The 25,790-nt window shown below is 43.0% G+C and overlaps 1 protein-coding gene and 1 long non-coding RNA gene across 4 annotated transcripts; one reads left to right on the top strand and one right to left on the bottom strand.

Annotated features, from left to right (window-relative positions):
• Positions 1 to 25,688, top strand: cracr2aa (calcium release activated channel regulator 2Aa). 3 transcript variants are annotated; one of them, XM_049006533.1, is made up of 18 exons: positions 1 to 58; positions 4,511 to 4,789; positions 6,768 to 6,879; positions 8,262 to 8,442; positions 9,655 to 9,801; positions 10,587 to 10,677; positions 10,760 to 10,855; positions 10,936 to 11,123; positions 12,069 to 12,140; positions 12,517 to 12,562; positions 12,879 to 12,964; positions 16,338 to 16,683; positions 17,865 to 17,997; positions 18,597 to 18,678; positions 18,797 to 18,911; positions 21,886 to 21,987; positions 22,357 to 22,436; positions 24,616 to 25,688. In XM_049006533.1, exons 2-18 carry the CDS (start codon positions 4,646 to 4,648, stop codon positions 24,707 to 24,709), a joined length of 2,115 nt encoding a protein of 704 aa, XP_048862490.1. In that variant the 5' UTR covers positions 1 to 58; positions 4,511 to 4,645; the 3' UTR covers positions 24,710 to 25,688. The 3 variants fall into 3 exon arrangements, with proteins under 3 accessions (XP_048862490.1, XP_048862491.1, XP_048862489.1); XM_049006534.1 differs by lacking the exon at positions 1 to 58 and adding an exon at positions 84 to 644 and having other exon boundaries at positions 22,360 to 22,436; XM_049006532.1 differs by lacking the exon at positions 1 to 58 and adding an exon at positions 84 to 644.
• LOC125738069 (uncharacterized) lies at positions 8,650 to 19,551 on the bottom strand. Its single transcript, XR_007396692.1, has 2 exons — positions 19,362 to 19,551; positions 8,650 to 8,793 (listed from the first exon to the last, which is right to left on the bottom strand). It is a non-coding gene; the product is annotated as an uncharacterized LOC125738069 (long non-coding RNA).
• Positions 25,689 to 25,790: the final 102 nt, after the last annotated feature.

Raw genomic sequence — 25,790 nt, 5'->3', positions numbered from 1 at the left:
AGGAGGCGTGGCACACACGAGGATTGAACGCACAGGTCATGAGAATTTGAGACATGAGGTATAGGGCACTGAATAAAAATGTAATTCATTTGAATCAAACCAATTATGTGTTTCAACTTTGGACCACAGGGTGGCAGTTTATTACAAGACATAGTTAACTCTTTTCCCTATCCATTCCTTACAACTTTTTATAGCTTTCCTTGTGTGGTAAAAATGAACGTTTTCTGACTAATGTTATTTTAAACTAATCCACATATCCTGTTTGTGACTTTTGGTAGGCCTATTTTATATCTATCCGTGTGTACTGAAAATTCCCACTTGTGACTTTTGGTATTATATATCCATCTGTCTGCATTGAAATTGCCCCTCAGTCAGCGTAATACATCCCGATAAAATGACTCCGCTGCACTGACGACAAGTTGCTCTAGAAGCGGTGATCGCGTAAGTTATGGCCGGAGCTCAGCCCAGCCTTCCGCCCAGCCCATGCAACTTGCGTTCATTTACCAAAAGGGCGGTTTGTACGGTTCCCCGACCACCTTCATAGGACATCGTACCTCTATTGGCTGATGAGTAACACGTTAAACTAGTTTCCTTCCGCTTTGTATAACACAGCAGCCTTTGCGCGTTTGGGACCAAAGTTAAAGGTAAGATTTTCTTTTTAACCGGCACCGTATAGTTTATAGTCATCAGTATACCCTGATTTTTTAATTGATTTTTTTAAAATTCCGATTAGTTTAATAATGTGCGATGTAAGGGAAAAGTGCTGGATAACAGGTGTCCGCTGGCCGAGTTGTTCGCGTCCTTGCAGACCGGCACATTACCCTGGGTTTAAAACTGAAAGAGCCTGTGACCGCCTTAAAGTTTCCAGCTGAAGCCACCTGACACGCTTTACTTTCGTTTACCCTTTATCATTGTATAAGAATGCCTCTCAAAAACAAATATGCCTCCCTATCTTTAGCGTTTAGTGGAACATCATGTATGTGTGGGAATTCGTTAATTCTTATATGCTTGCTGTGCTAGATATTAGTTTAGTTTACATCGTCATCATTAAGATCGCATGACTCATAGGTTGTTGCTTCATTGTGCATCTTGTTGCGTAAAAATAAACAAGAGCAGGAAGTGGGCAACATATGTTTTGCAGATTCCTTAAAAGCAATGCGATCTGCAACTTTTCAGAAATTCCGATGGTTTATTTTAGTGTGCGGTGGATGGATGTGGATAGATCACAGTTTTGGGTTATGAGTCGCGAAGAGCATCGTTCTGAGTGGGAGACTGTAGGACCAGTGACCTAGGTAAGAGAAGGACAGACAGGGATCGGTGCTGGGAAATCAGCCGCATCAATCGCAAAACTGACTTCCTCTGTGCAGTCGAGTTCTTCATCGTCCACACTACATGTTCTTGTTAATTTCATATCTATGTGTGGATCCAAGCACTTCTTCCCGCTAAACACTTAAAAAAAAAAACTTTGACTGTAACTTAGGCCTACCTGTAAAGTGTCTTAATCTTTGTAGGGCGAGTATTTTTTATGTATGTATATTAGAACTAAGGTTTATTATATGATTTGTATTAAATATATGTGCATTCCATTACCATAGTATTTTAGTATTAGTTTCTGTAAGAAAACAAGTTTGTAATGCAAACTGTATTGTAATTATTAGTTGTAGATAATAGGCCTATAGTGTGTCCCTTACTTCCAGCTCTGTCCACTAAGTCAGGGTTTCTCAACCCAGATCACAGGACCTCCAGACAGTCCACATTTTAGTCTGTCCTAGCTCCCAGCCAATCAAGAACACTGTATACCTAGTACTGGTGTATTGGAAACTAGGAAGGAGCCCAATGGTTCTTGGGTTTGGCTTCTGGCTCCTCTAGACCCCCTCCTAGGTAAGTGAAGAAAAACATTGATTGGCTCAGATTGAAATGCCTACAGCAAGTACAGGTCTTTGAGTGAGCAATGATGTGACAGTCACATGACTGATGTGACTCTCCGTTTGCTCATTGTGACTTAGTAACACTGGAGTATGAAATGAGTGAATGATAGCAGGAACCTTTTCTGAAATGCTCCATACCTTTCACAGTCGGCATATGCTCTAGTATGAGTCATGCATGGTAATGATGTTTCCTCTGCATGGGTTTGTAAGTCGCACTTTTCCTGTCTCCATAAAACGTCACAAAACTGGAGAAGGTGGTAAATTAATTAAGTGTTTGTTTGTTCAAACCTGTTCACATCACAAAATGCTCGATACTTATCTGCTGTTTGTCTGATTGAAGATAAGGACTAGAGGTTAACTGGTGATTAACAGTCAAGCCAAATGTTGCACCTTAACATTGATCTGGTTGAGATGCTGAGCTTACTCAGTGTTTGACGGTCAGGCCTATGTTTTGGCCCACCCTCCATCATCAAAACTCTATCCGGTACAGGGCTGCAATGAGTGTGTCCGAGGAATCCTAGGGGAGGTGCCCCAGCCCCCAAACCACGAAACTCTGTGCCTATAGTAAAGGTCAAATGTTGTGTCCTGTATAGATACATGAGAACATGATTTGTAAAGCCCCCAGTTCATCAAATTGTATTGTTAGGGCACTCCTGCAGTGTGGCAAATTTTAATGAGTCTAAAGATTCTACATTTAATGTGCATTAGTACTTGCATATACAGTATAATGCGTCAAATTACATCAAATGTAAACGTGTATCTTGAATATGCTTGGCCTAATAAATAGATTTTATTACATCGAACAGTTTACTCCTGAGGCAATTGGGGCAATAAACCGCCTGTAGAGAAAATGAAGAATGGGTGAGATTAGCGTCAATAACACGGTAACCACACAGCATCGTGTTACCGCATCAGCATCTCAGCGTGGTGCAGAAATCTGCTAAAGCTGAGATGCTTCTGTGGTATTTTGGTATGTTATGCTGCATAAGTAGTCGTACATCTCACAGCAAAGAAACATACCGTGAAGTGCATGGTAGGCAGCATTTATGTTGGAGTTTGCTACAGGCCTTTTGTTCTGCTTCTTCTTGTTATTGCAGCATTTTAAATTCAGGTTAAGTCTGCTTATGGACATGCACATGGTTGATGATGCAGTTTTTTTTTTTTTGGTTGGACACCAGATCAAAATTCCTCAGTACCTCAGCATTTTTTTAAAAACTTTCTTGTCATTTAACTCCTTGACGGTTGACAGAACTGTTCCTTGTAAGTCAGAGTTCATTGGTTATTTGTATTTTCTGTTTAACCAGGAATGCTGTTCAATTTTTTTTTTGTGCTGGAATCTGACATTTCAGGAAAACTTTTATTCCATGTTGGATAAATTCAAAGCAATTTCCTCACAAAATGGGCATGATTAATGATGTTATGGCTGTCAGGCAGGTCTTGTGCTAATTTCATTGGGGGGTCAGAGGTCACCAGAGTTTCCTGTTAAACTGTACTGTATGTTAGATCAGAAGTATTACTGGCATGGTTGTTCTCGATTTGGTTGTCCATTGAATGACAGTAAGTACATGTGATGTTTTTGTGGTTTGGACCCCAGTCACAGGCCAAAGGCTGGCAGTCATTATCGAGTTCTTTTACGAATACTGAGTATGTATTTTCTCACTGCAACAGCTGAATATGATTTAAAATTCTTTTGTTTTGTACTAAACCATTTTTTTTTTACAATTAATTTGATTACCTTTGGGCATCAGTGAATAGTGCGATCCACAAGTAGCAAACCTCAATTGCACAGTATGAAAGCTTGGCAACATTTTCACCATATACATGTACTTTTTAGAGTAGCATTTTCTTTTTAATTTGTCCTGAAGATCCAAACTTGGTAGCTGTTTTGCAGCTAAGCCATGAATTATCCTCCAAAAAAGGGTTTAAAGTTACTATTGATGCTAAGCAGTGGATTCCTGCATTTACTGCTAAAACTGGCCCTGCAGCTTTGTTATCCTGTTACCTCACATGCATCTAATTAGACAGAGCAGACAGGGGAAACTCTCCTACCCCATTGTCAAATATTAGATCAGGCTTTAGCCCGGAACCTCTTGCTTACCAGTTGACTGTATTGACTTACTGGGCAGGGAGTTGTGCTGCTTAAACATGAACTTTCAGGCTGCCGCCCATTCCTCTAGGTCGTCTTGGCAATGGGGTTTGTTTCTTCTAAGATGTGTACAGTAAACTGATCCCAGAGGCTCTGCAGGGCTCCAGTCATACCCTGACTCCATATCATGTGTTTGTCTTACATTTGTTCTGAAGAATCAAACTTGGTAGCTGTTTTGCAGCTATGCCATGAGTCACCCTCCAAAAAGGATAAAAAGCTACTTTTGATGCCGAGCACATTCCTAAACTTACTGTTGAAGCAGGTGATGGGGCTGTTATGTATGTATTCTGGCATCAGGTGGCTTGTCTGGGGTATGTGTACCGCAGTACACCCACTTACTGTACTTGTTGACAAGCTCATTCTCAAAACAAGCACGGTGTTCTTTTGAAGAATCCTTTGTAACCCATCATCCTTCATCTGTTCCTCTCTTTCCCAGCGACTCCAGCTAGTTAAGGGCGCTGTTGCTTGAAGACGCACAGTGGAATCACTGGTGGAGGGGAGGCCCTCCCTGTCATCTTCTGATCCGGACCCAGCACAGGGTGATCCGGTGTGGGGAGCTTGCCTACAGAACATGGCTGCTGAGCTGATCCGAGACCCAAGCGAGGGCCCAAAGGGTACTGATGGGGGTCACACTACTCTGCTGGAAAAAACCCAAGAGTTCTTCCAGATCTGTGACACGGAGGGCAAAGGCTTTGTGACACGCAGGGATATGCAGGTAAGAAACAAGGGAATCAGGAGGCTGGGGGAGGTTCTCCTTTATGGTTTATTTGGTTTCTTCCAGCTGCTGTCATTCTGTGCCCTGTGACATCATACGTGTGTCTACAATCGTCTTCAGCAGCTTCATTCCTCCTCAGATGGAGTTGTTTGCAGTAGCTCCATTAAGCTTTTGAAGATGTTTTCGGTGCACATTCGGCCAGGCTCGTCATGTTTCTTGCATGTGCTCAGGGACATGATGATCTCCAGGCCGCTGACTGGCTATAACTCACACACAACATGTTCCATTTGCACACTAACTTTCACATTACAGAACCTTTTTCAGGTACCAGGAACTTTTGTCCTGGTCACACCACAAGAACTCGGGCTGATTGTAGTTCCTCAGAGGCTAAATCCGGAACCCTACACTCTAGGTGAATCAGTGAATACCCTTTTGCTTGCATTTCCGTATTTCTGCTTTAGAAAATTAGATCGATAACCAATATACTTTTTAAAAATATTGCTGGTAGCAATGGTGAAACTTGCTAGCATCAATTAGAGAAATATGTCACATTGTTTTTTTTTATTCTGTGGAAAACAAAAGATCAATCTTTTTGCCAGATTTAATAACGAATTACAAACATATTCTGGGTTGCATAAAATATAAATAAAAGGTTGTGTCCCATTTTGATTGCAATCGATTTTCCAAATAACTAACAAAACAACTTGTCTATCCATTGTTTTGGGGTAGTGGTGTAGTTTTGTATTATGTGTCAAGTTTTACGTACATAATGGTCCCAGTTCCTATTGTGTGGTATGAAAGCTGGCTGGACAGTGGATTTTTCTTATTAGTTACCATCATAATACTCGGCATCCCCACCCCTTAACCAAGGTGATTTATTACCTGTGGGTTACTGGAGGCAATTTTCAGAGCAGTTGTAAGGAATTGTGGCCTCCACTCATTTCTTTTACAAACTAATTTCTCACTCTCCTGGAAAGGGATTGGTAATTAAACATACAATCCATTTGCATTGTTCTTTATCCATCCATCCATTTTCCAAACCGCTTATCCTACTGGGTCGCGGGGGGTCTGGAGCCTATCCCGGAAGCAATGGGCACGAGGCAGGGAACAACCCAGGATGGGGGGCCAGCCCATCGCAGGGCACACTCACACACCATTCACTCTCACATGCACTCTTATTGGCAATTTAGCAAGACCAATTAGCCTCAGCATGTTTTTGGACTGTGGGGGGAAACCGGAGTACCCGGAAGAAACCCCACGACGACATGGGTTAGAACATGCAAACTCCACAGACATGTGACCCAGGCGGAGACTCGAACCTGGTGAGAGGTGTGAGGCAACAGTGCTAACCACTGCACCACCATGCCACACCCCATTGTTTTTTATATGTTATGGAAAAAAAAGAACTTTGATATAGAAATGATCACATTAGTCTTTATAAAGCAGATGAATACCTACCTGTACAGCAGAGTGCAGAGTACCCATCAGGTGCAATCAGTTACATTTACATGTTTGTTTAGCAAATTCTTTTGTCCAAAACTATTTACAAGCCAGGCAGATGGGTGCATTACAGTCATTGTTGTCTGGATCTGTATTGGGTTCTTTGTGTTTTGAGAACATGATCTGTTGACCCATTTTTTTTCCCATAGTTTTTAGTTTGATTACTTGACCAGATGTGGCTTCAAGAACTTGGAGACATAGCTTGGCTTTTGCCATTCTGTTAAGAGTTCATAAACCAGCATATATATGGGATTAAATCTGGTGACCTTTCAGTAACAGGCACAGAGACCTAGCCATTGAGCAACACCCCACCCCTCAGATTTTGACTCTGGTTGGATTTGAACCATCAACCATTGCTTCATTTCTCATGGGGAGAAAACTAGAAGTTCGCCATAGAAGGCACTTGCATTTCTCTCATGGTAGGAGTGTAAAATAATAGGTTGTACATGTCATTCTCCCCTAATGTACTATCTTCCAGAGGCTCTGTGGAGAGCTTCCCCTAACCTCAGAGGACCTGGAGGATGTGTTCGACTCCCTTGATGCAGATGGAAATGGCTTTCTCACCTTGGAGGAGTTTTCCAGTGGATTCAGTGGGTTCTGCCTTTCCATGTCTATGAGTAGCTTTCTCCTGCCAGCTTATACACTATACAAGGAAACACAAAGTGCAATTGTACACTGAACAAAAGTATCAGGACACCTAACCATTAAACCTACAAGAACTTTTACAACATCTGCTGCTCTTCTGGGTAGGCTTTCCACTAGATTTTGGAGTGTGTCTGTGGGAATTCTTGCCCAGTCACCCTGAAGAGCATTTGTAAGATCAGACACTGATGTTGGATGTGAAGGCGTGGCTCATAATCTCCATTCTAAATGCGTTTGATGGGTTGAGGTCAGGGCTCTGTGGAGGCCAGTCAAGTTCTTCCACACCAAACTCACCCAACCATGTATTTATGCAACTTGGTTTGTCGCAGTCATGCTGGAACAGAAAAGGGTCTTCCTCAAACTGTTCCCACAAAGTTGGAAGCATAGGATTGTCATAAATGTCTTGGTATGCTGAAGCATTAAGAGTTCCTTTAACTGGAATTATGGGGCCTAGCTCAACCCCTGAAAAACAAACTATACGGCTGGCACAATGCAGTCAGATGGGTAGCATTCTCCTAGCATCCAGTAACTCAGACTTTTCCATCAGACTGCCACACTGAGTAGTGTGATTCATCACTCCACAAAACACGTTTCCACTGCTTCAGAGTCCAGTGGTGGCGTGCTTTACACCACTCCATCTGTTTCTTAGCATTGCACTTGGTGATGTGAGGCTTGCACGCAGCTACTTGACCATTGAAGCTCATTCTACAAAGCTCCTGGCACACAGGTTGTGTGCTTGGGGTTAATGCCAGATGAAGGTTAGAACTTTGCAGTTATTGAATTAACAGAGCGTTGGTGACTTTTACGCGCCATGTGCCTTAACACTTGGAGACCCCACTCTGTTACTTTACGTGGTCTGCCACTTTGTGGTTGAGTTTCTGTTATTCCTAAATGTTTCTGTTTTACAATAATACCACTCACAGTTGACTGTGGAATATCCAATATGGAAGAAATTTCATGAACTGACTTATCTTCAGAACAACCCATCTTTTCACAAATGTTCGTAAACCTGATTGCATGGCCAGGTGCTTGATTTTATGTACCTATGGAAATAGGTCTCAATGAAACACCTGAGTTAATTGATTATGAGGTCTGCCCAATACTTTTGTCCATATAGTGTATTTTTGCTGTATGTTAGTTAAGCATTTTATTTAACTAAGGAGCAGTACTCTAACTGAAAATTATATTTAGAATTGTTGAGGCTCAGTACACAAACTTTGTACATTTTCTGAATATCAAATTACACATTTAAGGCTTGTACGAGGACATGATGACAAGCTGTGTGCAAGTCTCTGTTTTTCATGAACTGACATCATTGTGTGTTGTCCAGGTGAGTTTCTGTTTGGCCGGAGGATCTCTGTAGCAGAGCAGACCACAACTTCACCTGGCCCGGCCTCCTCTAAAGTTGTATTCCAGAGTCAGTGTGACGAGCTGGACTTTAGCGAGGATGAGGAGGAGAAGCACTTCTCTTTGCTAATGGAGAGCCTGGGGGCCAGCCACGTGTTTGAGGAGTGAGTCCCTCCTGCTTCAAGCTCCACCCAAGGCTATGCCTATTGCGAGAACCCTCACTTAGAGACCTGAGCCACTCCCATAAGACACCTCCACATTGATCACCCCTAATATCACCCTTCACCCCTAAAGAACACAGGGTCCTTTCTTTAAATACACACATATACACACACACACACACTATATATATATATATATATCTCCATCCATTTTCCAAACCGCTTATCCTATTGGGTCGCGGGGGGTCCGGAGCCTATCCCGGAATCAATGGGCACGAGGCAGGGAACAACCCAGGATGGGGGGCCAGCCCATCGCAGGGCACACTCACACACCATTCACTCACACATGCACACCTACGGGCAATTCAGCAACTCCAATTAGCCTCAGCATGTTTTTGGACTGTGGGGGGAAACTGGAGTACCCGGAGGAAACCCCACGACGACACGGGGAGAACATGCAAACTCCGCACACATGTGACCCAGGCGGAGACTCGAACCCGGGTCCCAGAGGTGTGAGGCGACAGTGCTAACCACTGCACCACCATGCCGCCCCTTATATATATATATATATATATATATATATATATATATATATATATATATATATATATATATATATATATATATATATATATATATATATATATATATATATATATATATATATATATATATATATATATATATATATATATATATATATATATATATATATAATTTAGTGTGTGTACTCAGTGGGTAGCCCTGTTTTTTTCATACCCTCACAGTGTGTCTTTCCTCTGCCATGTTTCTTCGAGCTACTCCTGTTTCCTCCTGCAGTCCAGAAACATGTGATTTGCCTGACTGGTGTCTCTGGGCTGCCAATTTGTTTGGTTATATGTGGATGTGAGAGTGTCTTTTCATGGGCTAGGATCCTGTTCAGGGTGTACCCCTGCCTTGTTCCCTGTTTTGCCCAGAATAGACTGTTCCACAGGCACTCTGCAACCCTGACCAGTATATGTGGTTAGAAGATGGATTGATGGATGTATTTCTGTTTTTTTGCTTTAGTGGTTCAGCTGTTTATGTATCAAATGGACATTTCCATTATCAACCTCAAAATAACTCAACATCACAGACACACATGCTTCAGACATCATTTCTAATTTCAGGAGGAGTTCTTGAATGACTTCCTGAATTTCATCCTTAATTTCCCCTCCCCTCCCGCGACCCCACCAGTCCAAGAGAAGTGCGCATTCTATGGGCTGAGCTTCGACGGGACGAGCCTCACCTCCTGTGCAACTTCGAGGAGTTCCTTGTCCGGGTCACCCAGCAGATCAAAGAGGCCAACAAGGACAAGAGAGACATGGAAAGTCTGCTGAGGAGGTACAGTGCTGTTCTGTAATCTGCTCTGCAAAGTTAATTCATTTGCAATTAAATACCCCTTTTCTCTAATCAGAACCTTATTTTTGTCTTTGTATCACAGTTGATCTGCTCTGTTGTGGCACCATGACTTATTCTAATGGCATTTTATTTGCCACAGTACAAGTACATAGGATTTTTATGGTTTTTACATACCCCATCACAAAGGTGGAGTTTTATCTGGCAACCCTAGAGCAATTTGCTGAACCACCCATACCATCCCCTGCAATATTTTTACCTCCTCAAATCAGAGTCACCACTACATAGAAGCTGGAGGTGAATTATTACACTTTAGATTAGTGGAAATTAACTACCGCACTCCTGGAGCACAGAAGCATGGTTGATGTGGTCAGAGGCAGCGGGTTCCAATTTGTTAATTGCATTATGGGACATCCATGCGCGGAGCAATGCAATTTCAGTAATGCAGAGATGATCATTTAACCCTGAATGGACCTGCTGCTCAGTCAGACCTGCAATTCATTATGAAATAAAAGGTAAACGTATATAATAACACAAGTTTTTCAATTAGATTAGATCAGATCATTGATCCCAGGGGGGAAATTCTTGTGCATACAGCAGCAGGCATATAGTGCAAAACAGACAAGGTACAATGGCAGTACACATATTGCAAAGTATTTGAATTTTTCGCATTCCATGTTCAGCAGCATTAAGATGCTTCAGTCTTGAAGCTTGGCCTGGTGGTCCTGTGTTTTGAGCCAGTGAGCTCACAGTGCCCCATGTCCATGCAGGAGAACTGCTTCTCATGATGATGAAATCCAACGCCTTTATGAGGAGATGGAGCAGCAGATCCAGGATGAGAAGGAACGCATTACCCTGCAGGTAAGAAGTCGCCTTCCAGTAGCCCAGGCCTGACCCCTCTCCCAGGCCCCGACTGATTCTGTGCCTCTGCCAATCCCTACAGGATTCTGAGCGCTTCCTATCACGGAGCCAGGACCTGGAGCACAAGCTGGTCTTGAAAGAACAAGAGATGGAGAATCTCATCCAGAAGCAGAAAAAGGTATGGAGTGGGCATGTGCTTGTGTGAGGGTGTGTCTGTGATACACGAAACACAACAAATTTTTCTATACATGGCCCCAGCTAGAAAGACAGTGCAGGGACCTGCACAGTGAACGGCGGGAGACCAGTGTGGAGAATGTCAAGCTAAAGCAAACCAATGAGGAGCTGACCAGGGAGCTGAAGAGAAGGGCCCAGGAGCTTTCTCTCGCCCAGGACCAGCTGGGGCTGCTGCAGGAACAGTCCAGCCACCTGCGTGAGGACCGTGACATGTGAGTCTCTCCAACACACCCCCCTGCGGCTCATCACTCTTAGATTAACAGGAAGTCACCATTTATAAGAGAGGGATATGACCAGGTCACCAGCACCATCAACATCCACACCTACACTGTGTTATACACAGTAGATTGGTAGATTACAATTTACGGTCATGTGTCATGAAACTTTCTGAGAAATGGAGTGTACTAACATGCTATGCATAACACATTGTACTGTTTTACAGTAAACATTTTTAGATGTAGAAAGAGTACACTCTAAAATAATGATAAAAAGTATAGCATATACATAAACCAGTAACAGTTGTTTGTTCTCATCATCAAGTATTTTGTAGTGTATGTAGTTTACATAATTGTACACTACATAAATGTGCTATACTTTTATACCACTGACAGCACAGTAGGTTTGTTTACACCAGCATCACCACAAACATGTGAGTAATGAGCTACAATGAATTTCAGGTCCATTTTAATCTTATGTAACCATTATGTTGACGAGCAAGTCATTATACAGCGCAGGACTATATTTATTCAGCTGATGGTTTTATCGAAAGAAATGTACAAATGAAAACAAGGTTATACAATCTCTAGAGCAAGTGGGGCTAAGGGACTTGCTTAGGGGTCCTGCAGTAAAACCAGTGTCGGATTTGAAACGTTGGCACAGTGTCTCTAACCCGCTGAGCCCCATACCGCTGTAAATGACCATGGATACCCGATGACCAGTATCTGATCGCCTCGGGCACCACACCCTGTATCCAGTCGACACTGTCATCACCGTTTGACACCTTGCTTACCTGTTACCTGCTGCTCGGCTATTTCGGTTCTCTTCAGGGCCTCGACCAGCTGAGGCCTTCTCAGTCCTCTTCCTCCTCGTTATGGCTGTGAATGGCATATAGGGCTGTTCCTCAAAGCTTTAACTCTGAGTGGTTCTTCTGTACACAGGGAGATGTACTGGGTCACTGAGGGCCTGCAGAGGGAGAAAACTAGCCTGCTGAAGCAGCTGGACCTCCTCAGGTTAGATGCGCGCACACACACACATAAAGACACACTTACAGAGGTTTGTAATTATATCTTCTATCGGGAAAACTCTAATCCCTACATAACCACCTTAATCCCTACCCAACCCTAACCTTAACCAAATGAGTAACCAAACAAGTAACTGGCATAATTTACTGGCATTTTAGTTTTTTTGATTTGCATCCACAGATATTTTTGGTACCCTATAAAATGGGCCCCACAACGTCAAAATTACAGGATTTTATTACATTGCGGGGAACATTTGGTCCCAACAATATCATATAAACATAATCCACACACACACAGGAAGAGTCTCATAATTGCTCGTAATCCTATTTGATTTTAACCTGCACTTCTGTTTTTCGCTTCTCAGGGAGATGAACAAGCATCTGCGGGATGAGCGTGACATGTGCTCTATGGTAAAGTGGTCCTGCCAGCTGCCTGCCGTCTGCTTCCATTAATATTTTCCTAGAAGATAATGAATGACTAGGTTATCTATGATGAGGCAATTTTACTGGGCAGAATTCTGTTGATATAAAACACCTGAAAATATCATCAAAACATTGTTTCTTCCAGTTGTGCCTACTTACACAGGGTCATACACTTGTTATGACCCTGGTGGGTCCTGTTTTCTTAGTGAAAAGACCCTCAGTCACGCGTAATCTTTCGGCCTTTTATACATTTCCTCTCAAAGTGACGCTGCATTTGAAACGACACTCCTGATGTCTTCTCCAGAAACCCAGGACTTCCTTGAAAACGCCCTCGCCCAGATCGACATCCACCCCGCTGCGGCCTGCTGACCGCAAGCAGGCCAATGTCAGGTAATCTGGTTTTCATAATTTTTGAAGCTCACTTTTTTTGGCCTGAGGTGGCTTTCCAAACAACGATTGATCTTGGCAAATAATGAACAAGGTAATGAACATTGATGTAAATAATGTATGAGTGAGGTCTAGGTGCGTTTCCAGAAACCCTTTTGTTATTCCAAAATTAACCAACAAACTTTGAGTACTTTGTTGCTTCCTCTTGAGCCTTCACACAAGAAAAGTACAGTCTGTTGATAACAGGAACATCAGTCCTACTTATTTCATTGATGAATTATGATTTTCACATCAGACATGTATAAATATAAACTAATTAGTCAATCAGTAAAAACACACAAAAACAACAAAAATTAAGACCAAAGTAAATGAACCTATTTGTTAAAAAAAAAAAGTGCTCAAAAATTGCTTCCAGGTAAAGAAAATGCGATGGTGAGCAGCAATAGGAAAAGGAAGTAATATTTCTCAAAAGAAGTCTTAAAACAGCTTATTGAGGAGGTGGTCAAAATATATTTACTTAATTAAATAATCACTACAGTGTTATGCAGCATACTACACTTAACAAGAACAGCACAGCAGCATTTAGGGGAAAATGTCTTTGGTGTGCAATGTTATACTGTACCTTTCCTCAACCATGGTTTGGGGATTTAACACTGCAATTAGCAGGTACAGTCAAACCTTGGATTGTGAGTAACTTGGTTTGCGAGTGTTTTACAAGACAAGCAAAATTTTAAAATAAATTTTAACTTGATAGACGAGCGAAGTCTTGCGATACGAAGTATTATGTACACTCACCGGCCACTTTTTTAGCCACACCTGTCCAAGTGCTCGTTGACGCAAATTACTGATCAGCCAATCACATGCTGGCAACTCAATGCATTTACTGTAGGCATGTTGACATGGTCAAGACGAACCGCTGCAGTTCAAACCGAGCTTCAGAATGGGGAAGAAAGGTGATTTAAGTGACTTTGAACGTGGCATGGTTGTTGGTGCCAGCCGGGCTGGTCTGAATATTGCAGAAACTGCTGATCTTCTGGGATTGTCACGCACAACCATCTCTAGGGCTTACAGAGAATGGTCCGAAAAAGGGAAAACATCCAGTGAGCGGCAGTTCTGTGGGCGAAAATGCCTTGTTAATGCCAGAGGTCAGAGGAGAATGGCCAGAGTGGTTCGAGCTGATAGAAAGGCAACAGTAACTAAAATAACCACTCGTTACAACCAAGGTATGCAGAAGAGCATCTTCGAACGCATAACATGTCGAACCTTGAGGCAGATGGGCTACAGCAGCAGAAGACCACACTGGGTGCCGCTCCTGTCAGCAAAGAACAGGAAACTGAGGCTACAATTCACACAGGCTCACCGAAATTGGACAATAGAAGATTGGGAAAATGTTGCCTGGTCTGATGAGTCTCGATTTCTGCTGCGACATTCGGATGGTAGGGTCAGAATTTGGCGTCAACAACATGAAAGCATGGATCCATCCTGCCTTGTATCAGCGGTTCAGGCTGCTGGTGGTGGTGTAATGGTGTGGGGGACATTTTCTTGGCACACTTTGGGCCCCTTAGTACTAATTGATCATCGTTGCAATGCCACAGCCTACCTTAGTATTGTTGCTGACCATGTCCATCCCTTTATGACCACAGTGTACCCATCTTCTGATGGCTACTTCCAGTTGGATAATGCACCATGTCATAAAGCTCGAATAATCTCAGACTGGTTTCTTGAACATGACAATGGGTTCACTGTACTCAAATGGCCTCCATAATCACCAGATCTCAATCCAATAGAGCACCTTTGGGATGTGGTAGAACAGGAGATTCGCATCATGGATGTGCAGCCGACAAATCTGCAGCAACTGCGTGATTTTATCATGTCAATATGGAGCAATACCTCTGAGGAATGTTTCCAGTACCTTGTTGAATCTATGCCACGAATGATTAAGGCAGTTCTGAAGGCAAAAGGGGGTCCAACCCGGTACTAGCAAGGTGTACCTAATAAAGTGGCCGGTGAGTGTATATGCTTTGTCTCAGTCGGCATACCTCGCTGTTATAGTCAAAACTTAGTTTAAAAAAAAAAAAACACCACCCAAATAAGGGTGTATCAATGCTAGTGATGAATCAGTTTAACGACAATGCAATGTCCACATTTCCGCGAAATTTAAAAGGAGTGCTTTAGATTACAAGCACATTTCCGGAACAAATTATGTTCGCAATCAGAGGTTTTACTATATTTGCTAAGAGGATACCTGCTGTCTCCCTATAACCAGCCATCAGCAAACACACCATCCTTTGCCATCTGACACACTCCAAAGCTGGCCCACATATAACCATCGTGTGTACTCCCAGGCCACTTGGCGACAATGTCTGTAAAATGCCCTTCACAGTAGCATATTACCTGGACATTTAGCTCTAGTGCCAAGAATCCTTTTTGACAGGTGCAGGTGGGATTCAAGGGGCTGCAAATATTAACAGAGTTAAGGGTTCCTCCCACTGCACTTAAAATGCCAGGTGTGCCTGCAATAGCATGACAATCAGTTAATGTCATGCAAGGCATCCCCTCCTGTTGGACATTGTATGTAGTTGTGCGCACGGTGCAACAGTAATGTGATTAATGCATGCACAGTTGCAGAATACAGCAGCATTGCTGAGGCCATGTGCATCTGTAGGTCTGCAGGAACCCACCAGTAGTGTAGAAGCAGAGAGCTGTCAGAAGCTGCACAATGCACTAAGGGCAAATATTCAGATGTGTTCCTCTTTTTAATTTATGCTGCACCGGACTAAGGAGGCTCATTATTTCACCTGAGGCCATCCTGTATTTCCCTGCGAATTGTTCTTTACCGAGATGGTCCAAGGGATTCATGGTCACCCGCAAAAGTGCCATTCAGGAGTTGCTATCTCACTGTCTTCTGTTGACTTGCACAATTCTCTGCCATTGCTGGTCATGAGGGGTGATTCACCATCCCAATTCAAAGGATGTGACTGAACACATAGCAAGTTTGATTGATTAGCTCATTATGTAGCTTACCAGGATTGTTCAGAATTTATGAATTGGATTTTGAATTGACGACACCCTGTAAGATACTGAATTGGAATGGCAGAAGAATTTAATTTCAATTTGATGCAGTCAAAACATAATGTCATTTCATCTAGCAAAACATAAATAATTACACAAAAGATTTACTTCCAACATGGTAGATGTATATATTGACCTTATATGTACTAGTGATTAACTTTATATTTGCATGATTGTAAGATAAAACTTGTGTAATTGTTTGTCCATTCCAATAATAAGCAATTGGTTTATGCCAGCCCTCTAAGTCCTTTTCCACGTGCATATATTTGGACCCGTGTTAAGCATATATTTGTCTCCACCTCAGCAATGAGGATGAGGATGAGGAGGACGCCCCCTCGTGCTCCTGGAGGAAGAGCTCCCTAGGTCTTAACGGGCTTGGGCCGCCTCTCAGTCAGGAGGTGGAGCTGGCTCAGGGGACAGGGGGCCAACGTCACCTACCTAGAATCATCTCCATCGAGGAGGACCCCCTGCCCCAGCTGCTACAGCAGGATTTCCAGTGCCAGCTGCCGCAGTGGAGCGAAGATGAGGAGGGCGAGAACGTGGATCCACAGACCAGAGGCAACACCTCTGCTCACAGCCCGTCCAATGCCAACAGGGCTGTGCCCTCATCCCCCCGGGGCCGGCCAGTTGGCAAGGAGACTATCCAGGACGTAAGAGCAGACAGCAATCGCCAATGCATCAGTGTAACATGGAGGAGTACTCTGCTCCTTTCACTGGCTCCCTTTTAACCCTCTGGGGTCGAGTGCATCGTCGGCGATGCAGCGTATTTTTTTGCATCTATTTCAGTTTATATCTCACTGAAATCTTTATGTAAAATCATGAAAAAAAACACTGACTAAATCCGTAATCTGTCTTCTTTTCAAAGCATCCATTGTCGGAAGTATTAAAGTTTTTAAAATTAGGTTAAATCAGCAAAAAAACTATACCATGTCACCTTTGTTTTACCTGCATCAGGGGCGTGTAGTGCCGCCCTCACCTGAAGATCGCTATTCGCATTCTAAATGGGCACATTACCGCGTATTCAAATCGCATCCGTATGGTAATTAGATGAACAACGCAAAGGTGAAACGCGATCCAGATACATCCTCATCAGCACCATAAAAGGGGGGGGGGGGGGGGGATGTGGCCAGGTGTGAATGGCTCATGCATACACATGAGAGCTCCTACATTTCAATGGAAGGAGACCAGAAATGAGTTAGGTTTTTCTCATTTATTTATCCAACTGAATGTTGCAACTACACCATTTAGTCATCTTCATGTAACCAAGACTTTGGTGATCAGATATCTGGGATCACAACAAACTGCCACCATTGCTTACTATGTACTTTTATAATGTTTCTGCAAGTGTTCCAAACTGCATTTTACAACATCTTTGATGTCAAATTACAAATGTCACATAAATCTGACATATTACAAAGTACACTAAGATTAAGATGAGTTTAATGCCAAAACAAATATATAAGAATATATTTACCATGAATTAAGTTTATGATATTGAATGAAATGTGTGACCATGCCCCAGTCAGTGAAAGTGTGTTTCCTAGCCCTAGACCCCAGAGGTTTAACCTAAAATTACAAAGACTGTTATATACAATCCATTTGGATTGACTGTTTTCTTACCAAGGCATTTATAACCATGCAGTGGACACCTTTACAGATACTATATATTAATTAATGTTTTTATTATTTTGCATGTTAAACTTACTGCCTGAACTGGTGAACATGGAGAAATGCATATGTAACAGTCACAGCCCTGCAGCTAGGGCCTGCAGGAGTCATGAAGCTTCAAAAGAGCCCTGACCTACACAACTCTGTGCCTTTTGGGGTCCAGGGCGAAGCCGTCATCTCTGCTCCAGACCGTTTCTTCAAAATTGTGCTGGTGGGCAACTCCAGTGTGGGGAAGACCTCCCTCCTGCGCCGATTCTGCAACAACTGCTTCTCCCCAGGAACTTCTGCCACTGTAGGTATGTGGACTGGCACGCCATATTTAACAGGGAGTCCTGTTGCCCCGCTGGCTGGTTTTAATGTGGAGATCTGCCACCCCACTAGCCGGTTATACTGGCTGCCCTGCAGACCAGTTATAATGAGGAAACCCGCCACCCTGTGGACTGGTTATAATTGGGAAACCCGCGGCCCCATGAACCAGTTTTAGTAAGGAGACAAGCTGCCCTGCGGACGAGTTCTAATGGGGAGACCCACCACTCTGTGGACCAGTATTAACGGGGAGACCCTCCACCTTGCTAGCCGGTTATGATGGGGAGACACGTCGTCCCACAGGCCGGTTGTAACAGGGAGTCCTGCACCCCCATGGGCTGGTTATAGCGGGGAGGCCTGCCGCACCCCTTGCTGATTATAACGGGGTGGCCTGCCGCCTCACAGACCAGTTATAATGGGGAGACATGTTGTCTCACGGGCTAGTTATAACAGGGAGAAACGTTGCCACACGGGCCAGTTATGATGGGGAGACACACCGGCCTCGCTGACCACTCAGATTGTTTGGTATTGTTTAATAATGAGATGTTACATGGGGATGTTATCCAAGCCAGAAATGTGTTCCTGGCAGGCATAGACTACAGTATGAAGACGTTGATGGTGGACAGCACCCAGGTGGCTATGCAGTTATGGGATACTGCTGGGCAGGAGAGGTGAGTGTGGCCTCTTGTCTCCCAGCTCCACCAATCGAGCAATGTGAGAGACAGTAACCATAGTAAATATCTTTTAGCGAGTAATGCGAAATCCTGTCACCGTAACTCTGCCACCCAGGTACCACAGCATCACGAAGCAGTTCTTCCGCAAAGTTGACGGCGTGGTCATTGTGTATGACATCACTGCTGAGCAAAGCTTCATCGCTGTACGTCATTGGCTGACCAGTGTGCAGGCAAGAGCCCTCTTATGCCAGTCACAGTACATCATCTCATCAGAGTACATTTACTGTACAAGGGTGTTGTTCATTGTTCAAACCACAAGGGGCCTTATGAGAAGTGAGTCACTGTCCCTTTGCCCTCATTGGCCAGAGGGCCCCTCGTTTCCTACCCTCCCTGTTCCTCTTCCCATAGTAAATAAATAACTAATTAAGACAGTTGTGAGAAATGAATGACAGTGAATTACAGCAAGCCAGTTAGCCCACCTTGACAGCCAAAGCCACAAATACATTACCTAATTCATGTCTCAGTAGGTGGCTAAATCCATCCATCCATTTTCCAAACAGCTTATCCTACTGGGTCGCGGGGGGTCCGGAGCCTATCCCGGAATCAATGGGCACGAGGCAGGATGGGGGGCCAGCCCATCGCAGGGCACACTCACACACCATCCACTCACACATGCACACCTACGGGCAATTTAGCAACTCCAATTAGCCTCAGCATGTGTTTGGACTGTTGGGGGAAACCGGAGTACCCGGAGGAAACCCCACGACGACATGGGGAGAACATGCAAACTCCACACACATGTGACCCAGGCGGAGACTCGAACCCGGGTCCCAGAGGTGTGAGGCAACAGGGTCAGTCCATGCAAAATCAACTAGTGGCTCCATGGGCATCATTCCTGATTTTGATGAAAACTTGATATTTTGATCCTTATAGAGAACACTGAAAATTCCCCAAGTTTTATTGAAAAATTCTGATGCAGTCCAAAGTTATGGCCCTTTCAAATTTGGGTGCCACGCCACATTTTTGCACTCGTGAATCGTGCATATAATTTTTATTTCTAAGCATGCTAGAGAGCTGAAAATTGCTCTCCTGGCCTACTTTTCCCTGGTCTTTCAGAATCTGGTACTTCAAAGTTATGGACCTGCAGAAATCAGTTTTTGGTTCAACCCCAGACACTTTTTTCGGATTCTGACCCCAAGCTGTGGGGTCACCACCACACCTACAGCCAATATTCTTCTATATTTTTGTTATTTGAGGAAGATGCCGTAAGCAGATGCAAATTCATTCTAAATAACCATTTATTCTTTGATATATTGCCATCTGAAAATGGTCACTGGTGAGAAACCCCCCACCGGACCCCCTACTTCAGGGGCATAGTTGACTGTGTAGATAGTGATGGGAATGAAATTTATACAGTTGAAAGAAGCATATCTGAACTATAAATGCTGAAAATATAACTATCTCAACTCGACACCTTCAGCATATAGTATTCCAGTTAAAAAATGAGCATTTGGCATGCATGAGCCCCACCCCCTGCAAGGGGGTTTCTCACCTGTGACCATTTTCAGATTCTGAAAGAGCAGGGAAAAGCAATTTTCAGCTCTCTAGCATGCTTAGAAATGAAGATATGGTCTTCTGCAAACCCTTACAAATTACATCCACCCAAATTTTAAAGGGCCATAACTTTGGACTGCATCAGAATTTTTCAAGAAAACTTGGGGAATTTTCAGTGTTCTCTATAAGGATCAAAATAGCAAGTTTTCATCAAAATCAGGAATGATGCCCATGGGACTTTTCTGGAAATTGGTTGATTTGGCATGGACTGACCCAACAGTGCAAACCACTGCACCACCATCAAATCAAGCATCTCAATTGTGATCAATATGAAGACGTTAATTAATGTCATCCTTCAGATAAATAGCTAATGTAGTCATTAGGTTGCCAGGTAGATAGTTAAGCTAGCTAGCTAAATAATAAACACATGGGTACATTTCCCATGTTCCTTACAGGTTGGTATAAACTGCACTGCTCTCATGGTATGTTAATGCCAAAATAGGTTGTTGAGCTTTTTCAGAAGCTTTCAGAAGTCCCACATTGTTATATGAAGCCACAGTCTATAATTGTGGTGAAAACTTAGCCAGCCTTCTACCTGTAATCACTCCAAGAGCGTTAACCAATGACAAATACTTTAATGAAAAGTTTGAAAGCCAATTCTATCAAACTTTTGTTACATAATCTTTGGTGATATAACCAACAGCCATGCTTTCTCACACAAAACGCAATGACCTAATAAACCATAATGCCAGGAAGGTACAGGAAAGATGCATGATTTTTTCTTTGAAGTATGTTTGATTTTTCTTCACTTTAATGGATGTTATATTAGAGAATACAAGCTCTTCACTCTAGAGAATGTACTCTTTACAGGAATTTGCAAAACCTTTGCTTTTGCATATATTAGTCATTTTAAAAATAACTCGGTACATTAAATACATATTTAATATTTGTATATACATATGTAAGATATTGTAAAAGATGTGGTTAATGCATTTTGTGTTCCAGCTATAAATGATCCACAAATTATTCCTCATAGACCTCTGCTTGGCTAACTTTTGAAATTTTGAAAACGTGATTTTAGTATGAAGAAATGACTGTTAACTATTGTGAACAAGTATTGAAGACTTAGTGGTACCACAAAGTCATCAGCTAGTGACTAATGGTGACATTGTAAGTTCATCATTTTTGTCTTTGTCTTCACCATTTAAAAAGTAGTATTTGTAGTTTGGCTGTGGAACCTTTGCCAGTGTCCCTTCTGTCTGAACTTGCATTTACTTTGCATACTAGTGATATTATGATAGATTAATACTCTTGAATGGTTACAGGTATGGAATGTAAATAGTAATTCGCCATAAAGATTGAAGTACTTGACTATGCAAGGTACTCTCTTTTTTTGAGTCTCTAACCCCCTAAATATCTGTGCATAAGAGTAGGATCAATGCTAAACATCACTGTTTCTTTCATTAAGAAATGTCAAATTATATTCAAACTCATATTCAGTAGATATTAAGTAGATATGAAAACTTTCTTTGCGCAAGTTACAATTCAGCTCTTGATGCCTGATTCCTGGACTACACAAACACATACACTCACACATATGCTCTTTTGGGCAAAATGACTGTTAAGAATTTCCTTATGATTTTGACACAGGAAGGGGCAGGAGAGGACATTCCCATCATGCTCCTGGGGAACAAAAAGGACATGGAGAGTGAGCGGCAGGTCCAGGCCAGAGTGGGCGAGGCGTTGGCCAAGGTTTGTAGACTTCAGTACAGCGTGCTCAGTCACCAATGTTAGCTGCCTCTCTGCTAGGAGAGCAACACAAGCTTACAGGTCGCAATTCCTTCTCTTGTTTCCTTTTGAAGTTTTTCAAAAAGACTGTGTGACCATTATGGGTCTGTTCCTTTAGGAGGGCTCTAGTCTGAATGAAGCTGTCTCATGGCCATGGGGGCTGACACACACGTATTCCCGTGGGGTGTCGTACCCGGTGCCTTGGGCGGGCTTATTACTAGACTTATCTAATCTGCATCTCACTTTGTTACATGGATTGAGTCATGTTGAATGTCTGTTGGCCATCTGTTAATGGCCGGGCAAATATTAATGAAACCTTTATTTTATCAAAAGCAGGAATGCCAGCTCTGCTTCTATGAATGCAGTGCCTTCTCTGGCCAAAATGTGTTGGAGTCCATGGTCCATCTGGCCAAGTGAGTACATCTTCTTCTTCCTGGAAGACCATGTAAATAATTGATGTCATGGGTCCTGTATCTGCTGGTCCTCATTCTGACTTATTCTTTTAATAAAGAATTAGTCAGGCCAATTAAGCTATCAGTTGTGTTTTGTTAGTGGTGGGAGAAAGTTTGAAGACTGACAGCAGTTGGTACGATGTGTGCTGTCATATACTAACTGCTTTACCTGCTTCTCTGTGGTCACTTTGTGGCCAACTGGTTCCTTTTGTCTTAAGTAAAGGCAGTCATTATGCGGATTGTACATTGCTCAAAAAATTAAAGGAACATTTTGAAAACACATCACATCTCAATGGGAAAAGTCATGCTGGATATCTATACTGATATGGTAACGTGTTAGGAATGAAATGATGCCATATTGTTTGAATGCTTAAATGAAAATTATCAACCTACAGATGACTGAATTCAAAGACATCCCCCAAAATTAAAGTGAGAAAATGATGCGGCAGGCTAGTCCATTTTGCTGAAATTTCATTGCAGCAACTCAAAATCATACTCAGTAGTTTGTATGGCCCCCACGTGGTTGTATGCATGCCTGACAATGTCGGGGCATGGTCCTAATGAGACCACGGATGGTGTCCTGCGGGATCTCCTCTCAGATATGGACCAGGGCATCACTGAGCTCTCCAGTCCAGTCTTGTGCCTTGTACTTCCTGGGAAAGCATCCACATTCCCGCATTGTGCTAGATTGAGTGGATTACCTAAATGGTAAAAATGAGGCTTCAGTGGACAGTCTGATGTGCAACCTGCCGGTGTCAGATGGACTGAAATATAATGTCGCAGAGGTGTTCTATTGGATTTAGGTAAAGTGAGCATGGGGGCGAGTCAATGGTATCAATTCCTTCATCCTCCAGGAACTGCCGACATACTCTCGCCACATGGGGCTGGGTATTGTCATGCATTAGGGGGAACCCAGGATCCACTGTACCAGCATAGGGTCTAAAAATGGGTCCGAGGTTTTCATCCCAATGCCTAATGGCAGTCAGTGTGCCGTAGTCTAGCCTGTAGAGACATGTACGTCCCTCCATGGATATTTCTCCCCAGACCATCACTGACCCACCGCCAAACTGGTCATGCTGAGCAATGTTACAGGCAGCATAACGTTTTCCAGACCCTTTCATCTCTGTCTTGTGCTCAGGGTGAATCTGTGAAAGGAACAGAGCACCAGTGACAGACCTGCCAATTCTGGTATTCTATGGCAAATGCCAATCGAATTACACTGTGCCAGGCAGTGAGCACAAGGCACACTAGAGGATGTTGGGCCCTCAGGCCACCCTCATGATGTCTGTTTCTGATTGGTCAGAAACATTCACAACAATGGCCTGCTGGAGGACATGTAAGGGTCTGGCAGTGCTCATCTTCTTCCTACTTGCACAAAGGAGCAGATAACAGTCCTGCTGATGGGGACCTTCTACGACCCTGTCCAGCTCCCCTGGAGTAACTGCCCATCTCTTAGAATCTCCTCCATGCCCTTGAGACTGTGCTGAGAGACACAGCAAACCTTCTGGCAATGGCACGTATTGATGTGCCATTTTGGAGGAGCTGGACTACCTGTGCAACCTCTGTAGGGTCCAGGTATCGCCTCATGCTACCAGTAGTGACACTGACTGTAGCAAAATGCAAAACTAGTGAAAAAACAGTCAGAAAAGATGAGGAGGGGGAAATGCCAGTGGCCTCCACCTGTTAAACCATTCCTGTTTTGGGGGTCGTCTCATTGTTGCTCCTCTAGTGCATCTGTTGTTAATTTCATCAACACCAAAGCAGCTGAAACTGATTAACCCACTCTTCTAAACTGACCAGATCAATATCCCAGAAGATTAATTTGATTAGAAAGTGTTCCTTTGATTTTTATTTTTTTATTTTTATTTATTTTTGAGCGGTGTATATTCAACTTGTTGGAAATTATTTCCAGTACACAACAAAATAAAGCACATATAAGGGATGTGTCCCATTTTAAGTTGCTAAGTATTTGGGGCTTAATGATTTTTTTTATTTTTATTTTTTAAGTTCTGTATACATTCTGGTTAGCTGGCCAGGTTTTGCATTTGATGCTACTGATGTTGGGGTTAGCCAGAGAGTGGAGGGTTGTGGGTAATGTTAAGTGATGCTCAGTAACTCCCCTCTCTGTTTGCCCTGGTAGACTCCTGAAGGAGCAGGAAGACGGAGAGAAGGAGAAGACCATCCAGCTGGTGAACAGGGCTGCCAGCAGACGGTCCTGCTGCTTGGGGCAGTAGGTACTTGTGCTTTCCCAGCTGCGATTTACTTCTTCTGCTTGTGCATTTGGACCCAGTCAGCCAGCTCTTTAGCGCCTGTCTATGGCCTGTCAGCACTGACACACTGCTGCTAATACTGTGATAACCATGTTCTGCTGTCTGGGTTCTTCACCCAACAGGAAACAGGGTGCTGACATGTCATCACTGTGGATGTGTGGTAGAAGCTAAGCCATTGATGTAAAAAAAAAAAAAAAATGATCAAACCAGGCTGATTTTGAACACAGTCCTGGTTATGTTTTTGTGTACTGTTGGTTGTATGTTAATGCTTGTTAATATGCCACGGTGTGCATGGCCAGACTCCGAGCCTCTTAATACAGAGACTGACAGAACTGGAAAATACTGACGCATGCTGTTTTAAAGAGCCAAAAAAACACACACACATGTACTATTTTCATTGGGTATGCATGCTGTGTGTATACAAATAGACTGTATAGTGTATAGTTTTGTATAGACTGCAGATGCCAAAGAAATACCGTTGTTACTATGTAAATACTTTTAGGTCTCTATTACTTGCCTGTCAGGCATGACTGTTTTTTGTAAATTTGAAAGATACCAGGCACTCGGCTATTTCTGGAAGATTTCAAAGTAGGCCATGTCCTGAGACAAGCGAGTGAATTCTGAGTTAACGGATTTTACGCCTGCTGAGTTGCTGCTGGGTTTCACTACTCGGCACAGAGCCCCTGTTATCCGTTACCTTTAGTGAAACTATAGGGGCGTCTAATTTCAGAGCCGACTGACCTTCAGGGTCCTGACTCTAATCCCAGCCTGCAGGGTCTCTCAGCCTCTGTATGGTCACATGGGAGTGAGGTTCCCTGACCCCAGCATGCCCCCACGACACTGTTTGCACACTGACATGTTCCTATGCAGGCCCAGTTGTAAATAAGAAACTGATTCTATATGTATATTGTATTAATAATTTAATAAATAATGACCAAACAAATGGTTTTTAACTTTTGTGGTACACTAACACTATTTTTGAGGTATGTTGATTTAGTCATGATTCAACATTTAATCAATTTTGAGTTTGTTTTTTAATACTTTG

This window comes from Brienomyrus brachyistius, chromosome 3 (genome assembly GCF_023856365.1).
Source record: "Brienomyrus brachyistius isolate T26 chromosome 3, BBRACH_0.4, whole genome shotgun sequence".
In the NCBI taxonomy this organism is placed as follows: Eukaryota; Metazoa; Chordata; class Actinopteri; order Osteoglossiformes; family Mormyridae; genus Brienomyrus; species Brienomyrus brachyistius.
This window is presented reverse-complemented; position numbering and strand designations above follow the sequence as displayed.

Bases quoted from the DNA above. Each gene is read 5' to 3' on its own strand.
- cracr2aa (XM_049006533.1), top strand. From the start codon at position 4,646: ATGGCTGCTGAGCTGATCCGAGACCCAAGCGAGGGCCCAAAGGGTACT. The intron at 9,802-10,586 runs GTACAGTGCTGT...ATGTCCATGCAG, and splicing joins ATGGAAAGTCTGCTGAGGAG to GAGAACTGCTTCTCATGATG. The intron at 10,678-10,759 runs GTAAGAAGTCGC...CAATCCCTACAG, and splicing joins AGGAACGCATTACCCTGCAG to GATTCTGAGCGCTTCCTATC.